The following is a 17,971-nucleotide window of genomic DNA, read 5'->3' as shown; positions in this document are numbered from 1 at the left end:
AAATTGATAAAACAAATGAGAAATAGAATAGAAAAGCTGTAATTCATACGGTCTAATTGTATATGTACAACATTTGTAGTGTTTGAAACTAACCTTTCAGCTGTCCTGACCCCACTGTGCTTTTATCCAGGAGTTTGTCCTTCCAGTCAGCATTCAGCAGCTTCTCAATGGTAGGCATCACTGTTAAGAGAACACTAATGGTACTCAGCGGGACCGCAGTGGGCAGCAGTAGATGGCGTGAAAAATATATTCTGTCAAATAAAATACATCTAACACTAAACTACTTTCTGAGCCTCTCTTCTGCTTTTCTAATGGCATTGATTGAAGAAGACGTTTGAGGTGTCGAAGGGCAGAGGTTGTTTGTGCATCAGGGAGAAGTTCTGAGTGTTTGAGTGGATCAATATTTGGACAGAGAACAATTCAAGGTCAGTGACTGGAGCAAATTTGAGAAAGATTTAAGGCAAGGAGTGCAGGCTGGTTAAAGACTAGAGGGCAACGAGAGTCTTGCACGCGGCTCAGAGAGAAGCCCTTCACTCCCTACCAAAGAAATTGAACACAATCACACATACAAAAAAAAAAAAGCCCCTGAACTCGTTCAGGAATCCAAACAACACCCCCGCTTTGTGAGACAAACCATCACTTCCACACGTCGATTTTAAGCAGACTGCATTGTTTAATGCTGAATAGCAGCAGAATGTAGCGCTCTCAAACACGTAAGATATGGAGTCATCAAAGTCTGAGATGGGAAAATTATATGGACGTGTGTGCGAGTAAGAGAGAAAGACTCCCACAGAAGGTAATAACACTGAGGTGCAGAAAAGAGAAAGGCTGAGGGCTGAATTGATACTGTCTGAAATCCAGTAAATACTGAGGCAAAACTGTTAAGTGCCAATCCGACTACATGCTAACATCCAAACAGCTTGGATCTAAAACGTTACTCTCAAGATACACAACTGACAATTTTAATGAACTTAAGTATTTATGCCTTCCTGAGCCTGGTTTTATATTAATAATAATAATTAATAATAATATATTATAAGTTTCTTCCTGTTAAAATTGAGTTCTTCCTTCCCACAGTTGTCTAATCCTGGTTTGGCTACTAACCGTACGACCGTTGCTGTAAACTGGCATTATACAAGCAAAACACACATTCAATATTTGCATAAAACACGAGTCAAAAATGACATACTTTACATGTCAGTGACTATAGCTTGTTTTGCTAAGCTTAAACCTTCAGGCCTCATGCTTGTAGGCAGGCGTGACAATGATATCATCTAATTGTCGGTATCTGGCTGTCTGCGAGTATTTGTGCTGTCTCTTATAAAACTGGGAAAATATTCTTTGCAGAACATTTGTAAGTAAAATTAATGTATGTATAAAGTACTTTGCTAAATTGACTTAGCAAGTTTCAATGACTAACATTAGGGCCACCCTGTTAAATGAAATGCTCCTGGTAAATACTCGACATTCAGTAAGTAATTTCCCCATGGGGATCAATAAAGTATCCATTATTATTTATTATTATTATTATTCAACCCCAAATTGCTCCTAATAGCAGGACAGTTTCTTTCCTTCTTGGGAGGTTGACTTTGTTCTTTATTCCGATCCCTGTGAGCTGTTGCTACAGCAACAACAACTCTACTGGGGGTAAACAGATAAAACCAGCACAAGACATCAACCCATAATGGTACAGTCAGTCACCAAGTAAATTATAAATAAGAGTATGATACAAATAAAACTTTCTCTTGAGTTAAAAACAGCACGCAATCAAACAATCAAGAAATAATAAAACTAGCAATGAATCCTATAATTACATATTATTAATATGTATTAATTCAATAGGCTAATGAACATCAACACCATGGCAGACAGAACTGACTCTCGGTTTGCACCTCTGTGGTTGTAAATAAAGTTTTGAAATGGCGTTTGCTTTTGACAGACCTTCTTTCAAGTTGGATTGTCCCTCTGATCGATCATGCATCCTAGGTTCCTTCAGTCCCATGGGGCTCTGTCTGTGAGGCAGGTCCTTCCCTGGAGATCCCTCCTGTCAGGACAGAAAAGAGAACCTCAATTAAAATCTCACCAAGAACATGCAAATATACTTTATATTTTGATATACCAATCTATGACACATTGTTGACTTCCTAAAATTCCCTGTCATGCCTTTCGTAATCCTTACTGAAGGGGAGCGAGACAGCGGTGGGGTCAACTGGCGAGCCTCGAGGGGCTGAGTTCCTGACCAATCACGCGAAGGAGACGTTTTACGAAGTTCGCCGCTGGTATCCATTGCAGCCCCTCCCCCAGAGTCTTCACGTTCTACTTTGACACCAACGCCTGCCATGTTGACATCCCCACTGGAGTGAATGTGAAGTGCTGGAGGGCTGGGCTCAACCATTCTGTTGAAAGACAAAAAAAAATACACAATACTAGCTGTCATTTGGGTGTGGTGAGGTTTGGGCACTGGGTAATCATCTCCCAGTTCTAGATTTGGGAGTAAACATATTGACAGCAAAGAAGAAAAAATAATAGAAAATTTGTTGGTGGAAAATTTCATCCCTTGCTGTTCAGATATTTTATTTAGACTAAAGCTAAGGATGAAAAAGGAATCCTTAGAGGTGTGTCGGCAACTGGGCTAGAGACTCTTACAACTATGAAGCTTTATGAACGGTCATAGGGAAAATAAACAATATGGTCTTAAACAGAAGTTTGTAATCAAATACTGCTATAGAGCATGATTAAAGCAAAGAGGTGTAAGCTGTGAATAATAAATAATGAGTACTATGAGCATTTATACTGGATACCAACACTTATGCGATCTTTTACTCCAAAAATAATTCGGTTTAGCTGTTTCCCCATTATTTTGATTGCTGTTACTTTTACAGGCATGCACACAAATATTCTACCTCTCAGATAGCCAAACCATTTGGTTGCCATTTAGGGTTTTGGATATTCATTTTTGTTCGTTTGTTTGTTTTGTGACATTTACAAGGTTCAAGGTTCAAGGTTCTTTATTTGTCACATGCATAGTTATACAAGTATAACACACAGTGAAATGTAGCCTGACACGCTCCTCGACATGTGCAAAAATTGTGTGGGGGGGGGGGGGGGGGGGGGGGGGGTGTGTGTGTAGAGGAAGAAGAATATTATATATATATATACAGACATATAGTATGTACACTGGGTGAATGTGCAGTAGTAGCAGCAAGCAGGTGAATTCTGTACATTAATATATTAATATGAATGGACATCTGACTATTTTACAGGATAGACAATATAAACATATTTAAAATTAAAGGAATTGAAATGTACATTGTGCCTTGGTTTAGAGTGTCTGGAAGAGTCCTGTCTCAGTCAATTATAAATGATGTGAGAGGGCGGGTGTGTGTGTTTAGGGCACGGATGGCTTGGTGATAGAAGCTCCTCTTGAGTCTCTCTGTCCTTGCCCGGAAGATGCGGAACCTTCTACCAGATTGCAGAAGTTGGAACAGTTTGTTGCCAGGATGGGACGGGTCCTTCAGTATCTGCGCTGCTCTAGTCCGGCATCTCCTGGTGTAGGTGTCCTGAAGCGAGGGGAGAGCAATCCTGCAGCAGCGTTCTGCTGTACGGATCACTCTCTGGAGAGCTTTTTGGTCCTTCACACAGCTGTTCCCAAACCACGATGTCATGTTCTGTGTGAGGATGCTCTCCACAGCGCCTGTATAGAAAATCCTGAGGATCTTTGGAGAGACCCTGAACTTCCTCAGTTGTCGTAGGTGATACAGGCGCTGCCTAGCCTTTTTGGTCTGGACCTGAATGTGGGCAGCCCATGTCAGGTCTGAGGAGATGTGGACACCAAGATACTTGAAGGACTGCACCCTCTCCACTGGAGCTCCATTGATGATGATGGGCTTGTAGTCTCTGTGCTGACCCCTTCTGAAGTCCACCACCAGCTCCTTGGCCTTGCTGACGTTCAGCTGGAGGTGGTTGTCCTGGCACCACGATGCCAGATTCTTCACTTCATCCATGTAGGCCGCCTCATCGTTGTTGGAGATGGCACCCAACACCACTGTGTCGTCAGCAAACTTCACAATGGTGTTGGAGCCATGGGTGGCCACACAGTCTGAAGTGTAGAGGGAGTAGAGCAGTGGCGAGAGGACACATCCCTGAGGGGCTCCTGTGTTGATGGTGATGCTGTTGGAGAAGCACCTGCCCACCCTCACCACCTGAGTTCTGCCAGTGAGGAAGTCCAACACCCATGCACACAGACGGCTGTTGAGTCCCAGATCCCTCAGCTTTGTGAACAGTCTGCAGGGCACTATTGTGTTAAACGCTGAACTGTAATCAACAAACAGCATTCGCACATAGTTACCCTGTTTCTTGTCCACGTGGCTGAGAGTGGTGTGTAGGACGTGGGCGATGGCATCCTCTGTGGATCTGTAGGCGAACTGCAGCGGATCTGCGGTGTCTGGGATGGAGGAGGAGATGATGTTCTTCAGCAGCCTCTCAAACACCTTCATTACTACCGAGGTCAGTGCAACTGGCCGGTAATTGTTCAGGGATGAGGGTTTGCTGTTCTTGGGCACAGGGATGATGGTGGATCTTTTGAAGCATGTGGGGACCACAGACTTCGCCAGGGACTCGTTGAAGATGTAAGTGAACACACCTGCTATGTACTTTTTTATTACTCTTGCAAGTTTTAGCATATCTAAAATTTTAAAAAGGACTTTTGTAAAAAAAAAAAAAAAAAAAAAAGATTCTTATTGGTTTTCCATAATTAGATACAATTTTCTTATATCCTGCTTATAACTTAATAATTGCTACAAATAGCTAAATCAATTTGTGACATTTCTGCCTCTTAAAGGAAACCCTAATTTTGAGGTGGTAAATTTAAGAAAAAAAGGTGACTCCTGAATTCAGTTTTGAGAGTTAGGTGGTGGTTGTGTTAAAGTGTGTGTGTGTGTGTGTCTCCCTCAGTTTGTGACAGTGAATAATGAGAGGTTATAGGGGAGGGAGACAGACAACGCCTCAGTGAGGAAGAAAAGCAGAAAACTGAAGAGGGGACAGGTTGAGTGAGAGAGGTTTGAACCAGAGTGAACTTGAACAAATCAACTCAGGGTTGTGTGCATACGTGTTATTTCCCAGCTCTACAGCAGGAGGAAAGAAAAACACAGCAGACAGCAGAACAAAACAAACAGAACACACAAGGGCAAAAAGTGCACATATATATAAAGAGGCAGAAAAAAAGCCATTGTTGGAGCCGGGGAACAAAGGAAGCCGAGACAATGGGGGAGAGGCTGACAAAAGCCGCCGGCCGCAGGAAACAGGCCGGATAACAATGCCAGCGGAATGTGCCGACCAACTCAGGAACATGGCAAAAAAAAAAAAAAAAAAAAAAAAAAAAGCGCCACCGTTCTGCGGAAAGCATAAGAATGATTAGTGCCCCCCCCCCCTTAGCTTGCACACTGTGTTTCCAAACAAAGCCACCTGTCTGCCAGGGTCCAAGACTCCAAACCTCAGTGATGTATATGCATGCGTTTGTGTGTCTGTGTGTGTGTTAAAAGCTACAAAACACAGGTAGAAACGTTGTGCACCGAACTCAGCTGCCATGTGGTCACAGAAGAGTTGTTTACAGTCTGATTTTAGCTCCAAGTAATGGATAGAGAGTGCAAGCATTTGCAGGAACGTCCGTGAAGTCTGTTTGTTTCCTGAGACCACAAGGACTTGTCTGCAGATAATTTACATCGCAATGCACCAACTACACTACGCTCCAGGTGGCAGATTTCAAAGAACTATAACAGGAATGAATAATTGGCCGTCAGCTGTACATGTCTGCAACGGAGCATAATTCAGGTGAAAAACTCAATGGGTGCAGTTGCTCTGCAGTTGGTACTAGTCCAGCAAGCAACATCAAGCAAATCTAAGGTTATTATGTGGTGCAAGAATAACCACAGAAAACTATTGAGATACTTTGTCTACTGGAATAATGTTTAATTTAATCTTCAAGGAAATTGGCAGAATAAACAGCTAAACACTTGAATTTCACTCACTACTATGAGCTTGTTTTTTTAGGAAATCCTGACAACTAGATTAAAAAATCTTTAAAGATTGATATTTGTCTTGAACTATAAATTCAGTTCGTCGATAATAAATGCCACACTTAATTTTCTCAGCAGATGACGTGGATTCCTATGACCTCTTGAGAAAGGATAATGACAACTTGGACCAACTTGAAGAGGGCGATTTCCCTTTGCAATTCTACAAAGGCTGCAGTGTCAACCCTGTAAAGTGAGACACGTCCCTTACTTACCTGATGAGTTTAATGAACATATTTTGTTTATGAGAACACCAGCTCAACAGTTACGCGGCCCTCTGGGAACACTCCCGAAGCTCCTGACCGGCCCCTCTGCCAACGCCAAGCAACATGAAAAACACATTTCCAGCACTCTAGGAAACACACAGTAATGTTGTTGGTGCATTTTAACACAAACCCACCTGCCTGGCTAGGCTCTAAACCTGTGTGAATGTGTGTGCATTTATGACTCGTTGTGTTTTCAAATCACAAAGCGATAAAAGAAAATCTAATTTACACAGCTGACGGTAACTAAAAAGCACAATAAACACACCTGCAAGCAGGGGGATCACCAGCAATTGAACTCATTTGTTGCCACCTGTTTGATTACTCTTGGTTTAAAGATGATATCACACTCATTTGTATATCTTTCATATTAAAAAAACAACAACTGTGATTTTGCTTCAAATTTTACTGCCTGATTGCATTTGTTATCTGTCATATTTGGGAAAAGTTACCATCAGCTTCAAACCCACAACACTGTTCATCAGCCTAATCCTGTCTGACGTCTGCTTTCAGCTGTGGTGTGTAGTTTTGTAGGGTGTTGGGAAGGAACGATTGTGGAGGGATGGAGGTGGGAAACTGTTATAAGCGAAAACCGCAGCAGTCACCGTCCATGTGGTGGCGAGGGGCTGATTGCCGGAAGAGAGGGGGTTGGAGGGTTGTGCGCAGGCGGCAGTGGCAACATACCGAGCTGAGTCCCACACAGCAAGTTATTCCTGGGTCTTCCCTTCACGTTCCACAGGGGCTGGACCGCAGAGCTGCCACAGGTGGCTTTCACACGCCTCTGCACATACTCTGTGTGTGTGTGTGTCACCAAGTGCAGAGGTATGCACAGAATCTCAGAAGGCCGCACTGTTGTTGTCAGCGAGGAATGTGCGTCCAGGTGCAAGTACAAGCACAAAGGTACTTCAAAAACAATACAATTTGTGCCTTAGGGTGAACAATGCAAACCAGTCAAGGTTATCAGGTTATCGCTTGCCTTCACATCTCTCTCTAGTTAAACACACACTTAGCCTATCTGTACTGACTGCACCTACGTGGAACCTGACCTTGTGCATACATGTATATATGCGGTGTGTTGCATGACTTAAATAGCACTGGCTTCTTCTAAGGTTATCTGATTGAGGCCTGTTTTTCAACCACCTACGGTGTTATTCAGCTTTTATAGGCGCTCACCACATGCTGCTAAGAAATCACAATGAAACAGACCTCAGAGCAGCCAAGAGTTGTTTTTTTCACGTTTACTGAAAAATATTCCAATTATAGTTATATAATAGACATGGACATGATGATGTGTAGACTTTCAGCTTTCATTTGAGGGTACCCACATTCAAATGGGAAGAAGGTTTTAGGAGTTTCAGCTCCTTAACATGTGCCACCCTTTTTTTAAAGGGACCAAAAGTAAATGCACAATTAGGGCTATTTCATAGGCAGGTATGGGCAATTCCTTTGTTATGTCATTATCAATTAAGCAGTAAAAGGCCTGGAGTTGATTTGAGGTGTGGTGCTTGAGTTAGAAGATTTTGCTGTGAACAGACAACATGCGGTCAAAGGACCTCTGCATGCAGGTGAAACAAGCCACCCTTATGGTAAAATGGTAAATGGCCTGTATTTATATAGCGCTTTACTAGTCCCTAAGGACCCCAAAGCGCTTTACATATCCAGTCATCCACCCATTCACACACTGGTGATGGCAAGCTACATTGTAGCCACAGCCACCCTGGGGCGCACTGTCCGGCTGCCGGACACTGGCACCACCGGGCCCTCTGACCACCACCAGTAGGCAACGGGTGAAGTGTCTTGCCCAAGGACACAACGACCGAGACTGTCCAAGCTGGGGCTCGAACCGGCAACCTTCCGATTACAAGGCGAACTCCCAACTCCCAACTCTTGAGCCACGATCGACCCTTAAGCTGAGAAAACAGAAAAAAACCCTTCTGAGAAATTGATACAGCATTGATACAGCGTTTGTTACATTCTGAGAAAGACAGAAAGCACCGATGAAGTCAGCACCACAACACACAATTCTGGAAAAATATCCTTTGGATAGATGGAACCAAGGTTAACCTCTACCAGAATGATGCCAAGAAAAAAATATGGAGAAGGCGTGGAACAGCTCATGGTCCAAAGCCCAATGGCTTGGATGTGCATGGCTGCCAGTAGCACCAGGACACTAGTGTTTATTGATGATGTAGCACAGGACAGAAGCAGCCGAACAGATTCTGAGGAGTTCAGAGACATACTGTGTCTGACTGATTGGGCAGTGTTTCATAATAAAAATGGACAATGACCCAGAACATACAGCCAAAGAAACCCAGGAGTTTATTAAACCAAAGAAGTCAAATATTCTTGAATGGCCAAATCAGTCACCTGATTTTAACCCAAATGAGCATGCACTTGTTGATGACTAAACTTTAGGGTTAGGCCCACAAACAAACAGCAACTGAAAGCTGCTGCAGTAAAGGCCTGGCAGATCATTAAAAAAGAGGAACACTGCACAATGCCACTGCTGTACTTCTAGAGTTCTAGGGTTCTTGGCCCTCAGGGTCCCCCCATGCAGTGCTCCGAACGTTATTTAAGCGTCTGCCAAATGCTGATTGGTTGACAAGGAAGAAGCGTGAAAAGACGTTAAAGATCAAAAGTACAGCATGAAAAGCACAGACAGTGGCTGCAGTGGACACTTTGCATAGTTTAATTCTTTGTTCCACTTCAGCTCTTTGTATGTTAGAACGTCACTTTTCGCTTCAGCAGTTTGACAGACCAACAGTGACACAAGCAAGAATAGCCCATGGACTGGCTGAACGACATACTTTGTTCACTGACGGCCAGACCGACCATCCCTAACTATCTACACACTATGAGCAAGCTCCTCTTGCTGAACCATAAATTGACTGGAGACCCGAGAAGTTGCATACTTTGCCTTGTGGCAAGTTGCATCTCTTGGTAACATGCTCTTCTTTGTGGACAAAAATATTAAATAATTATATTAAAGAAAGTATTCTATTTCTATATCTGCAAGTTATTAACTTAACCTAACTGCTTAGAAAACAAGCAACTGCAGTTTTTGCTAGCCAAAATTAAAGAGACGTATGATTCCACCTAGCTAAACAAACTAGAATAAAGCTAGCCAGACCTAGCGTTAGCTGATAACTACCACTAGCTCTGGCTAGCTTTGTTATTAATTAATAATTCCTAGCTCTAGCGTCATTAAAATACGATCACATTCGACAAAACACGTAATTAGTCTCTGACAGGAAGGATTCGGGGAGTTGATCCTCTGAAAGCAGACCACAGTGGCCTCGCTATCCAACCACAGTCATGGCTGCGCTGTTCCAGGACTACCCGCTGCGAGCTGAGCGCTCCCGCCACAACAGACAGGGAGGGGCTGGAGAATGACAGGGAGAGAGCATACCTCTGTCCTCTGACAAAAATGGCCTCCTTTCCTTTGAGCACTCAAAACACTGAAACGTTATACTTCCCATGACACAAGAATCACTTCACACAAAACCTTCAGTTACCCAACAAGTTGTAACATGTAAAACCCAACATTTCCCCCCAGGAGGCTTGGCAATGCAAATCCCTTCTGTTGTTCTCCCTTTCTTTTCTTTTCTTCCTTTGTTTCTTTATTCTTTTCTCACCGCTTGTTTTTCTTTTCACCTTACCCCTCCCAACAAGAGCAGGCTGCTGGGTTTATATCGTCCTTGTCGCTTTCTAACTGCTGCCTGAGGCAGAATAGCACAGAATGCACAATAGACGTAAGAGAGAGTGCCAGGAGCCATTCTCAGCAGTAGCGAGCAGCAGGATAAAATGTTAGACATCTAAAGCAGCCTACTTGGTGATAAACAAATAAAGACATTCTCTTTGTCGGTAGTGAGACTGACAGCTGTAATGGCAGAAGGTTCCTTCTGCCAAATGCAAAAAACAAAAACACAAAATCACTTACTTATACTTGGCTCAGGCACAAGAATCTATCAGGTCAAAAAAAAAAAAAAATGCAACAAACAAAGAAGAAGGTAAAATAACTCAGACCCTGATCTGCACGAGTTTCCGTAGCCAGTTTCATCTCTGAAACACAATCGCATTCAGGAAATTTTCTCACTTGTTGTTCAATTGTCAGCGGTGTCCCATGACCGAACTCACACTATAAGTTTCCAACCTGCTGTGCAGTCATGTTAAGACAAGTGCGAACCAATGTATAAACAAGTGTTTGTGGATATGTTTTGCAGCTAGCACTATTTGATTAGGGATGATAAAACAATTTAGCGTTCCGCACCAGCTATAGAGCCAGTGTGCCCACAGGGCCTGGCTCAGCCTTATCACGGCAAGAGCGTCAAGCAAAACATTACTCAAGCAAACCACATCACCAGTTCAGTCAGTGGTTGTGCTTCATTAGTAACACGGAGCATTAAAAACACACATATTCATTTTTTTAAAGAAACATGCATCTCCTACTTTGATCAGTGTCTATTTAAAGGAAAAGCAAGACTGAATTAAAAGATGTTCACAAACACTTACACAAGCACACCTTGGACTCTCACCTATCCATCTACCCTCTGTAGCTGTCTGTACTGACCTGGTAGTGCAGAGTGGAAGTGAGGAGATCCAACAGCGCTCCCTGACTGGAAGAACTGGAAGAGATCTGCTGACACAGGTCATAGTGAGTGTTTCTCCCTCACCGGTAACGCCTGTCTTTTCTACTCTTCTGTTACCTCTGACCAGCCCCCCCCCCCAAGAGGGGAAGTACAAAGAGCCTGTTCAAATCCCATCGTATAGCCGCCGTGTTTGCATAATTAGCATGCTGTTTGCAGGTAACCTTTGCTGCTTACAGACGTGCATGACACTGATCGGACCTCAACCAGCCAACAGGTTTGATTGCGGTGTGATAAGCACATTCACGGGCTTTAGACACTTTCGAACACAGTCGGCTTTATTCTAGGCTTTTTATGATTTCCAGGATGTGTGGCGGGGTGGAGGGGTGGGGGGACAGAAAAATGCCGGGTGGGTGGTTGTAAAGGTAAGGGAATAAGGCAACCGGTCACAACGAATCAAAGAGACAAGCAAACGATTTTAAAACGAAGCAAAAAAAAAAAAAATTCTTTAAAAAATCTTTACCCTACTATTTACCAAAAACTTTTTAATCAAAGCTCCGATTGCTTTATCGTGATCAGATCATTTGATAAAGCACAAATTTCAACATTTTGATGTACAATGCAGTATTATAAAGCCCCCTCCCTCACTGTTACCTCTCATTTTACATTGTTGGATGTAGTTTGGTCTCTGACTCCTGCGTGCAAGTGGGGAAAGGAGCTCCACAATTAGTTGCCGTAAGTGCACAGTGGTGTATAGTGCAGAGGTAATCTGATCGGACACACTCAAGCTGAAAATGTAGGGAATTCTGGTGTGATGCGAGATACAATATCAGCCAGTTTGGCAGCGCTGCGAGAGTAGTTTTTTGAAGAAAATAAGTAAAGCTTCAGTGAGGTAACAATGTTTAGTCAACTATGTTGTAAATAGATACAAGTAAGCAAACGCACCTTTATGATGTTCCACAAAGGTTACATGGGAGACACACATGATTTTACTTGCCCTCTTTTGTTCCGAGCACTAATTATCTCCTGAAAGATAACAAGAAGCCGTTCCATGTGGTCCATATAGCAACGTGATGATGTTTGTCATTGTGAAGAGAAAATGTGTCGTTAATAAGAACCTCTGCAATGCCATGTGTCTGTCAGCGTAAACAGTTAAAGGTGCTGGTGGGGATTCAACCTCAAAGGAACTGGATACTCAGTTATTTCCCAGCACAGAATAGTTCTTGTTCTACTTGTCCCGTCAGGCATGTTACTTTATTCTTTACATTAGGCGCTGACTACAGCCAAAGTGAGCCATTAAGCCATTATGCTGAGGTGCATCGTAAACACGCCGTGTTTCATGACCTGTGAGTGGCCAGTACCTTTGTCCATATAGTGTATTATGACTTGATGTGAGGTACAGAGTATCTAGAAAGTTTGCACTCATGCAGCTTATGGATGCATGGCAGTGTTTTCAGAAATTTTATCACTCAGTCCGCTCATCTAAATATAATCATCCCTGACTTGAGAAAAAGAAAATAAACATCTCAATGGCCTAAGGATGAAAAATTCAAACTCTAGAAACCAGTGGATGATGTCAGGTGAGCAAGAAAAAAACGAAGACATGTACTGCAGCTTATTGTGAGCATTCCTTTGCAATTTGTTTCACAATTGCAAATCACACTTTAAACTCCTGAATTTCAAACATGCACACAGTTTTACTTGACTTACACACCTTTTCAAGCTCTACTTCTCTGGATCTCCAACAGTTTAAGTCACTTTTATTTAACACTACCTGGCTGCTTTCACATTCAAAAGCTGCTTTTCAATCACATTTCAAGGCCGTCCAACACAACACTTGTACTGAACACTTGTAAGATCGCGCTGAGAGATGAGGTCTCAAAGATTTGTGAGAGTATGTTTTGGTCTTGGATTTTTTTATTTATTTATTTATTTTAAATATTGGAGAGGTTTGGTAACATGTGGGTACACACACACACACACACACACACACACACACACACACACACACACACACAGCAGCTTCCTTGTGTTGCTGACTGGGCCTCATTAGAGAATGAGCTCTTAGGACTGGAGACACAAAAGCCTTGCTCTCTTCCTCTTTCCTTCCCCTCTCTTCTTCTGTTCTCTTGGCCTTTTGATGTCAAGAGTACTGAACCATGGTGCATAGTCCAAAGAATAACCTCATCAAGCATACACACACAGTTTTCCAATTTTTTCAAGTTTCTCTTTTTTCCTTTTAGTGTGCAATGAATGCGCGTGTGTGTGTGTGTGTGTGTGTGTGTGTGTGTGTGTGCACATACTATAAGGCCTGATAAGTTGCTGTTGTTCTGTGGTCGTTGGTCAGTTCATCACACACAAAGAGCAGTGTTGGGAGCTCCCGCACTGTGATAGAGTGATAGAGACATCACAAAGACTACATTTTACTCCCCTTTTCCTCTTGCAGCTCAGGGGCTGCCCCTCAGGGGTCCACCCACTGCACTGAGCACACACACACACACACACACACACACACACACACACACACACACACACACACACGCCATTCCATTACATCTCTACATCACCTCGTACTTGCAAATGCAACAAATATAGATTTAGTGGAGGTTACGTAAAGAGACACAACATGAATGAAGACATTTAGCAGAGATGCATATTAATTCGTACACTGTGGAGCAACTTTATTGTATGAAGACTGAGCTCTGTTTGGGTTGGAAGTTTAAAATCCATATTTAATAAAGGGAAGAAAATAGTTACAAGAAGGGAACACATCACAATAGGGCTGTGCGATATGACCAAAATCTCATATCCCGATATAAGAATTCTATCGTCCCGATAACGATATAAATCACAAAAATTTAACATTTTCTGTAAATTCTGTGAATCTCGGGCAGCTCGACTTGCGTGAAGTGTTTCCAGCTTTGCATCGTGTAGCTGGAGTCGAGTGTTTTAACCGATGCATGAAACGATACATTTTCAGACATAAGTTGTAACGGCCGCCGTTTTCTTTGTGAGTATTTATTACACGGCGTGCTGCGGGGAAAAAGCCTGTTCTAAGGTTTGAGTCTATGGTTTATTTTTTAGCACCTGGCGGCTCTTTTTTGCTTCTCATCCGTAAATAATCTGCTCTTTCACGTGATTCAGTGTATTTTGAAAAGTCTCAACAGGATATTGAGCTTTATTGTGAAAGGCTTATGTGGAACATAAACAAGCGGACACGCGATGGTTTTACCGTCGTTGTTGCTAACGACAACGCATAAAAACAGGCACTTGTCCATCTGTAGTGTGGTTATATTAAATATAAGAGAAAGAGAGAACTTTAAGAAATTAATATAGCCACTACAGTGACCATCAAAACGATGAAAAAAATATTGCTGTAAACAGTTTATTTTGCAACACCACGAAACAAACGATAGCGTAAAATGAAACGATAGACGTTTTTATATCGTCATCCGATCTATATCGTTATATCGAACAGCCCTACATCACAATACATTTGAGAATCAGCAGCGGCACGAACGAGCGAAGAAAAAATGTTTTGCATGTCAGATAAGAAAGCAAGAGGATTGAAAATCTCATACACACACCATGAGCGTGGCAAGAAAAACAAAATAAGTCTGCTTGCTGGCCCCTGAATAGACTTCCTGACAATCTGAGGTACTAGAATCATTCTATGCACTGCTCATGGTGTTTGTGGCATACATGAAGTAACCTGCAGTAGAAGAAACTCATGGGGAAATATATTCTGGCTGTGAGCTAATCAAACGAAATGACACACAAGTATACCTATATTTATTCGTACAAAGTAGACATCAAACATTTTCCTAATTTACCATTAAATGAAAAATTCTGCTATCAGAAATTTAAGATAGCATATCTAAAGAGTTTCACTTACAAGAGTGCCAAATAGTTTAAATATGATACTAAATGCTGCAGCAAATACATACTGTATTTTTCGAATTATAAGACGCATTAAGCGAAACAAAACAGTCAGATAAGTCAAACTTTACTCAACTCATTCTTCCTGCTTCCTCCACTTGCGTACCATTGATTCATTAATGTTGAAGTCTCTCGCAGCTTGTCTGTTCACGTGTTGTTGCAGTTTATTAATGACTAACCTGGTATTGTGGATGGATTATCTCAGTCGTTCTCCTAAATGAAGTTTGGTCCGTTTACAGCATCCTGCCATGCGATTGCATTTGTCCCTAACCATCGGGAACCCTCACATTAATTTTTATCGAGTGGAAAAAAGTTGGCTTTCATCCTCAAGCTTCACTGTGTTTATGCTATGCTAACATAGCTGTGTAGCTAGCCACCATGTAGCACATGTAGCTAACTTCCTGCTAACTTCTAACTCAGTTAAATTGAATAACTTCTGTTTTCATGGATGCCTGGATGTTAGACTTAATTGTTACACCTGGTGAAGCAGCAACGCTGATCATTTTATTACAGATGAAAGAATTTAGACAGCTTTTTACTCTCAGTGTTTGTTTGACTTCGGGATCTGAAGCAGACGGAGTTTTGGACCCAGATTCCTCTTGACTACAGTAGCCATAATGTTCCGACAATCCATCAAGAGGTGTGGCTTTGTAGCTTACCAAAGTCATACTAAAACATTTTTTGACAGATTTTTGAGAGCCCAACCAGAATTCATACATAAGGCACACCAGATTATAAGGTACACTGTCGATTTTTGAGAAAATTAAAGGATTTTAAGTGTGCTTTATTGTCCGAAAAATACAAAAGTACAAATAATCTCCAGTCAATGAGAATATGTCATCTTTGTTTTTATTGTATTGTTCCTCTAAGTCAACAAGTCAACACTCATTCTAAATGAGACATATTAAAAACTATGTATTTTCCCCAGAATAGTACATGATGCCTTTCTCCACAATACAGTTTAGTTTTTATAGGGCTGGGCCATATCATACCTTTCACGGTAATACCGGTATAATGTTGGGCAACGATAAGAAAATGAAATATCGCGATAGAATATGGATAAAATGCGCATGCGCAGTGCCTTTGTTTTCATACGCACATGGTGGAAAAAGCATGGTGGCGACGGAGAATGAGAAGGGCGAAAGCGGCTTTCGTCCATCAGATACACAACAAAGCACTATTTTTGGTAGAGCATGCTAGCGGGCTGTCGTTATTACCGTGTTTTTTGGAAAATACGGCACACTTCTGAAAATCAACAGTGCCCCTTATAATCCCGTGCGCCTTATGTATGAATTCTGGTTGTGTTTACTGACCTCGAAATGATTTTATGTACACGGCACTCGAAAATCTGTCAAATGTTTCAGTACAACTTTGCTAAGCTACGAACCCACACCGCTTGATGGATTGTCGGAGCATTACGGCTATTGTAGGCAGCAGCCTCGCGGAGTGATACGTACTGTGCTTCAACATAATATTACCGTATTGTGTGTGTATAACCTCTTTTTAAGTTTTGTGGATATTATACATGGTTATGCTGAGGATATGTCAGCCAGTTTCCACTGGAAATGCTTTTTGGTTAAACTGTCAGCGAGGAATTTGCACTGTTACGTTTTTATATAACTTTAATGCACATAAAAAACAGCTGCTTGTTTAAGTGAAAATAAATTGATGGGGTTTTTTTTTGCACTAATAAAGTTGTGGAGTTGTAAAGTATTTTGTCTAGTGTCAATTATATCATCAGTTATATCATTATCGCAAATTTTCAAATGTATATCGTGATAAATATTTTTGGTCATATCGACCTGTTCTAAGTGTTTACATGACTTAGCGATCAGAGGGTTAACACATATTACCTCCTTCTATTGTTGTTGTTATGGTCAACTGTAACCCATGCCATCTTAACCAAATATAGAGCTGAATAACTAGTTTTTGCAGTTCCCATCACAAGCTCCCCATACAAATCCTAACATCAGTAAGATGGAAACATTAGTGGGACAGCTGCTTTCTTAGTAAATGGGCACCATCACCTCAAAGCAAGAGGACAAAGACGTGCACGTGAGGTTAACCGTAGATAAAGTGTGTAGAAGGGGACAGCATAACATCTACCAAAGTAGGGTTAAAATGTGACTTGGAGTCGAAAGTGCTTTGATTCATAGTGACATCACAATTTTAGCTGACTATACTGTAAAATAAATGTTGGTTGCCCAATGCGGCAGCTATATTCAAGCAGTACCAACTGCACATGAAATTCCCTGGGAAAATGGAGGCTCAAGTGTGCAACCAAAACAGGAAGAGGATTGTGCTTTTCACAGGTAAATGAAATCACGGACAGTTGGAAAACCATAATAACTGAGCAAACTCTGGTTGCAAAAGCCTGAAGCAGGAGTAAACCTTAGTTTGGCTTGATCTGAGACTTAAGGCTTCAAAACCTACATTTAGTTTATTTCTATTAGATCAGCAAGTAAAAGAGTCTGTCTCCTCATCAGCCCGACAATAGAGGACGGAGATATCGTCTTTGCTAATAACCATCACATTGATTTTATGGACATTTCTTTAACAAGAGATGGGCGGTTCTAAATATCAAGGCCTGGTTTGCATGCTGCAGAAAAACAAGCTAACTCAACATCAGTTAGTTACTCTAATACTCCACACAATGAAGTATGCATTTTAATTAGATGGGTTTAACATAGACGTTACCAGAATACTAAGAGACAAGTTAAGATCATCTTTCAGTCCCGATGTATGATCGGCTAGCTTAGATAAGGCGTGCCCCTTTGTTTTCCTGCACCGATGAGCTCAGAATAGTAGAAAAATAAATGCCTTACTTACTAGGTGATTAAAGTAATTTTGCATGTCAGCATTTGTCCATCTGTCACATAGGTGTTTTTATTTGTAACTTATAATAATACATTTACATAGAGTTTGAATAACTGATTAGCACCTATAAATGAGTTCACCCAAACTGAGTCATCTGCAGATCTTCAGCAACGCTGCTTCTGCTTTTGTTTCCTTCCTCCCTAAAAAAAATTATCTGTATCTGCTGAAGGTTTAACAAGGACTTAGACTGAACACGCACTGCGTATGAGTCAACACAGACCACAAAGATGTGCTT

General features: G+C 41.7%; 2 protein-coding genes across 8 annotated transcripts in view; one reads left to right on the top strand and one right to left on the bottom strand.

Moving 5' to 3' along the window:
• Positions 1 to 17,971, top strand: part of LOC309706776 (uncharacterized protein) — a 217,420-nt gene that overhangs the window by 24,097 nt on the left and 175,352 nt on the right. The gene's annotated exons all lie outside the window — the stretch shown is intronic.
• sox13 (SRY-box transcription factor 13) overlaps positions 1 to 17,971 on the bottom strand; it is a 52,195-nt gene that overhangs the window by 20,057 nt on the left and 14,167 nt on the right. For 2 of the 7 annotated variants that reach the window (XM_082533571.1, XM_082533570.1), the window contains exons 2-5: positions 13,224 to 13,305; positions 2,180 to 2,396; positions 1,942 to 2,044; positions 94 to 180 (exon numbers count right to left, since the gene is read on the bottom strand). In XM_082533571.1, coding sequence (XP_082389697.1) covers positions 94 to 180; positions 1,942 to 2,044; positions 2,180 to 2,395 — 406 coding nt within the window. In that variant the 5' untranslated portion in view covers position 2,396; positions 13,224 to 13,305. Of the gene's footprint in view, positions 1 to 93; positions 181 to 1,941; positions 2,045 to 2,179; positions 2,397 to 10,846; positions 10,870 to 10,904; positions 11,007 to 13,223; positions 13,306 to 17,971 lie in introns of those variants that run through there. The other 5 variants (XM_082533567.1, XM_082533568.1, XM_082533572.1 and 2 more) reach the window with 3 other exon arrangements.

The sequence above is a fragment of the Aulonocara stuartgranti genome, assembly GCF_965226115.1.
Source record: "Aulonocara stuartgranti genome assembly, chromosome: 5".
Taxonomy (NCBI): Eukaryota; Metazoa; Chordata; class Actinopteri; order Cichliformes; family Cichlidae; genus Aulonocara; species Aulonocara stuartgranti.
The sequence above is the reverse complement of the archived record's forward strand: the minus strand, read 5'-3'. Positions and strand labels throughout refer to the sequence as shown.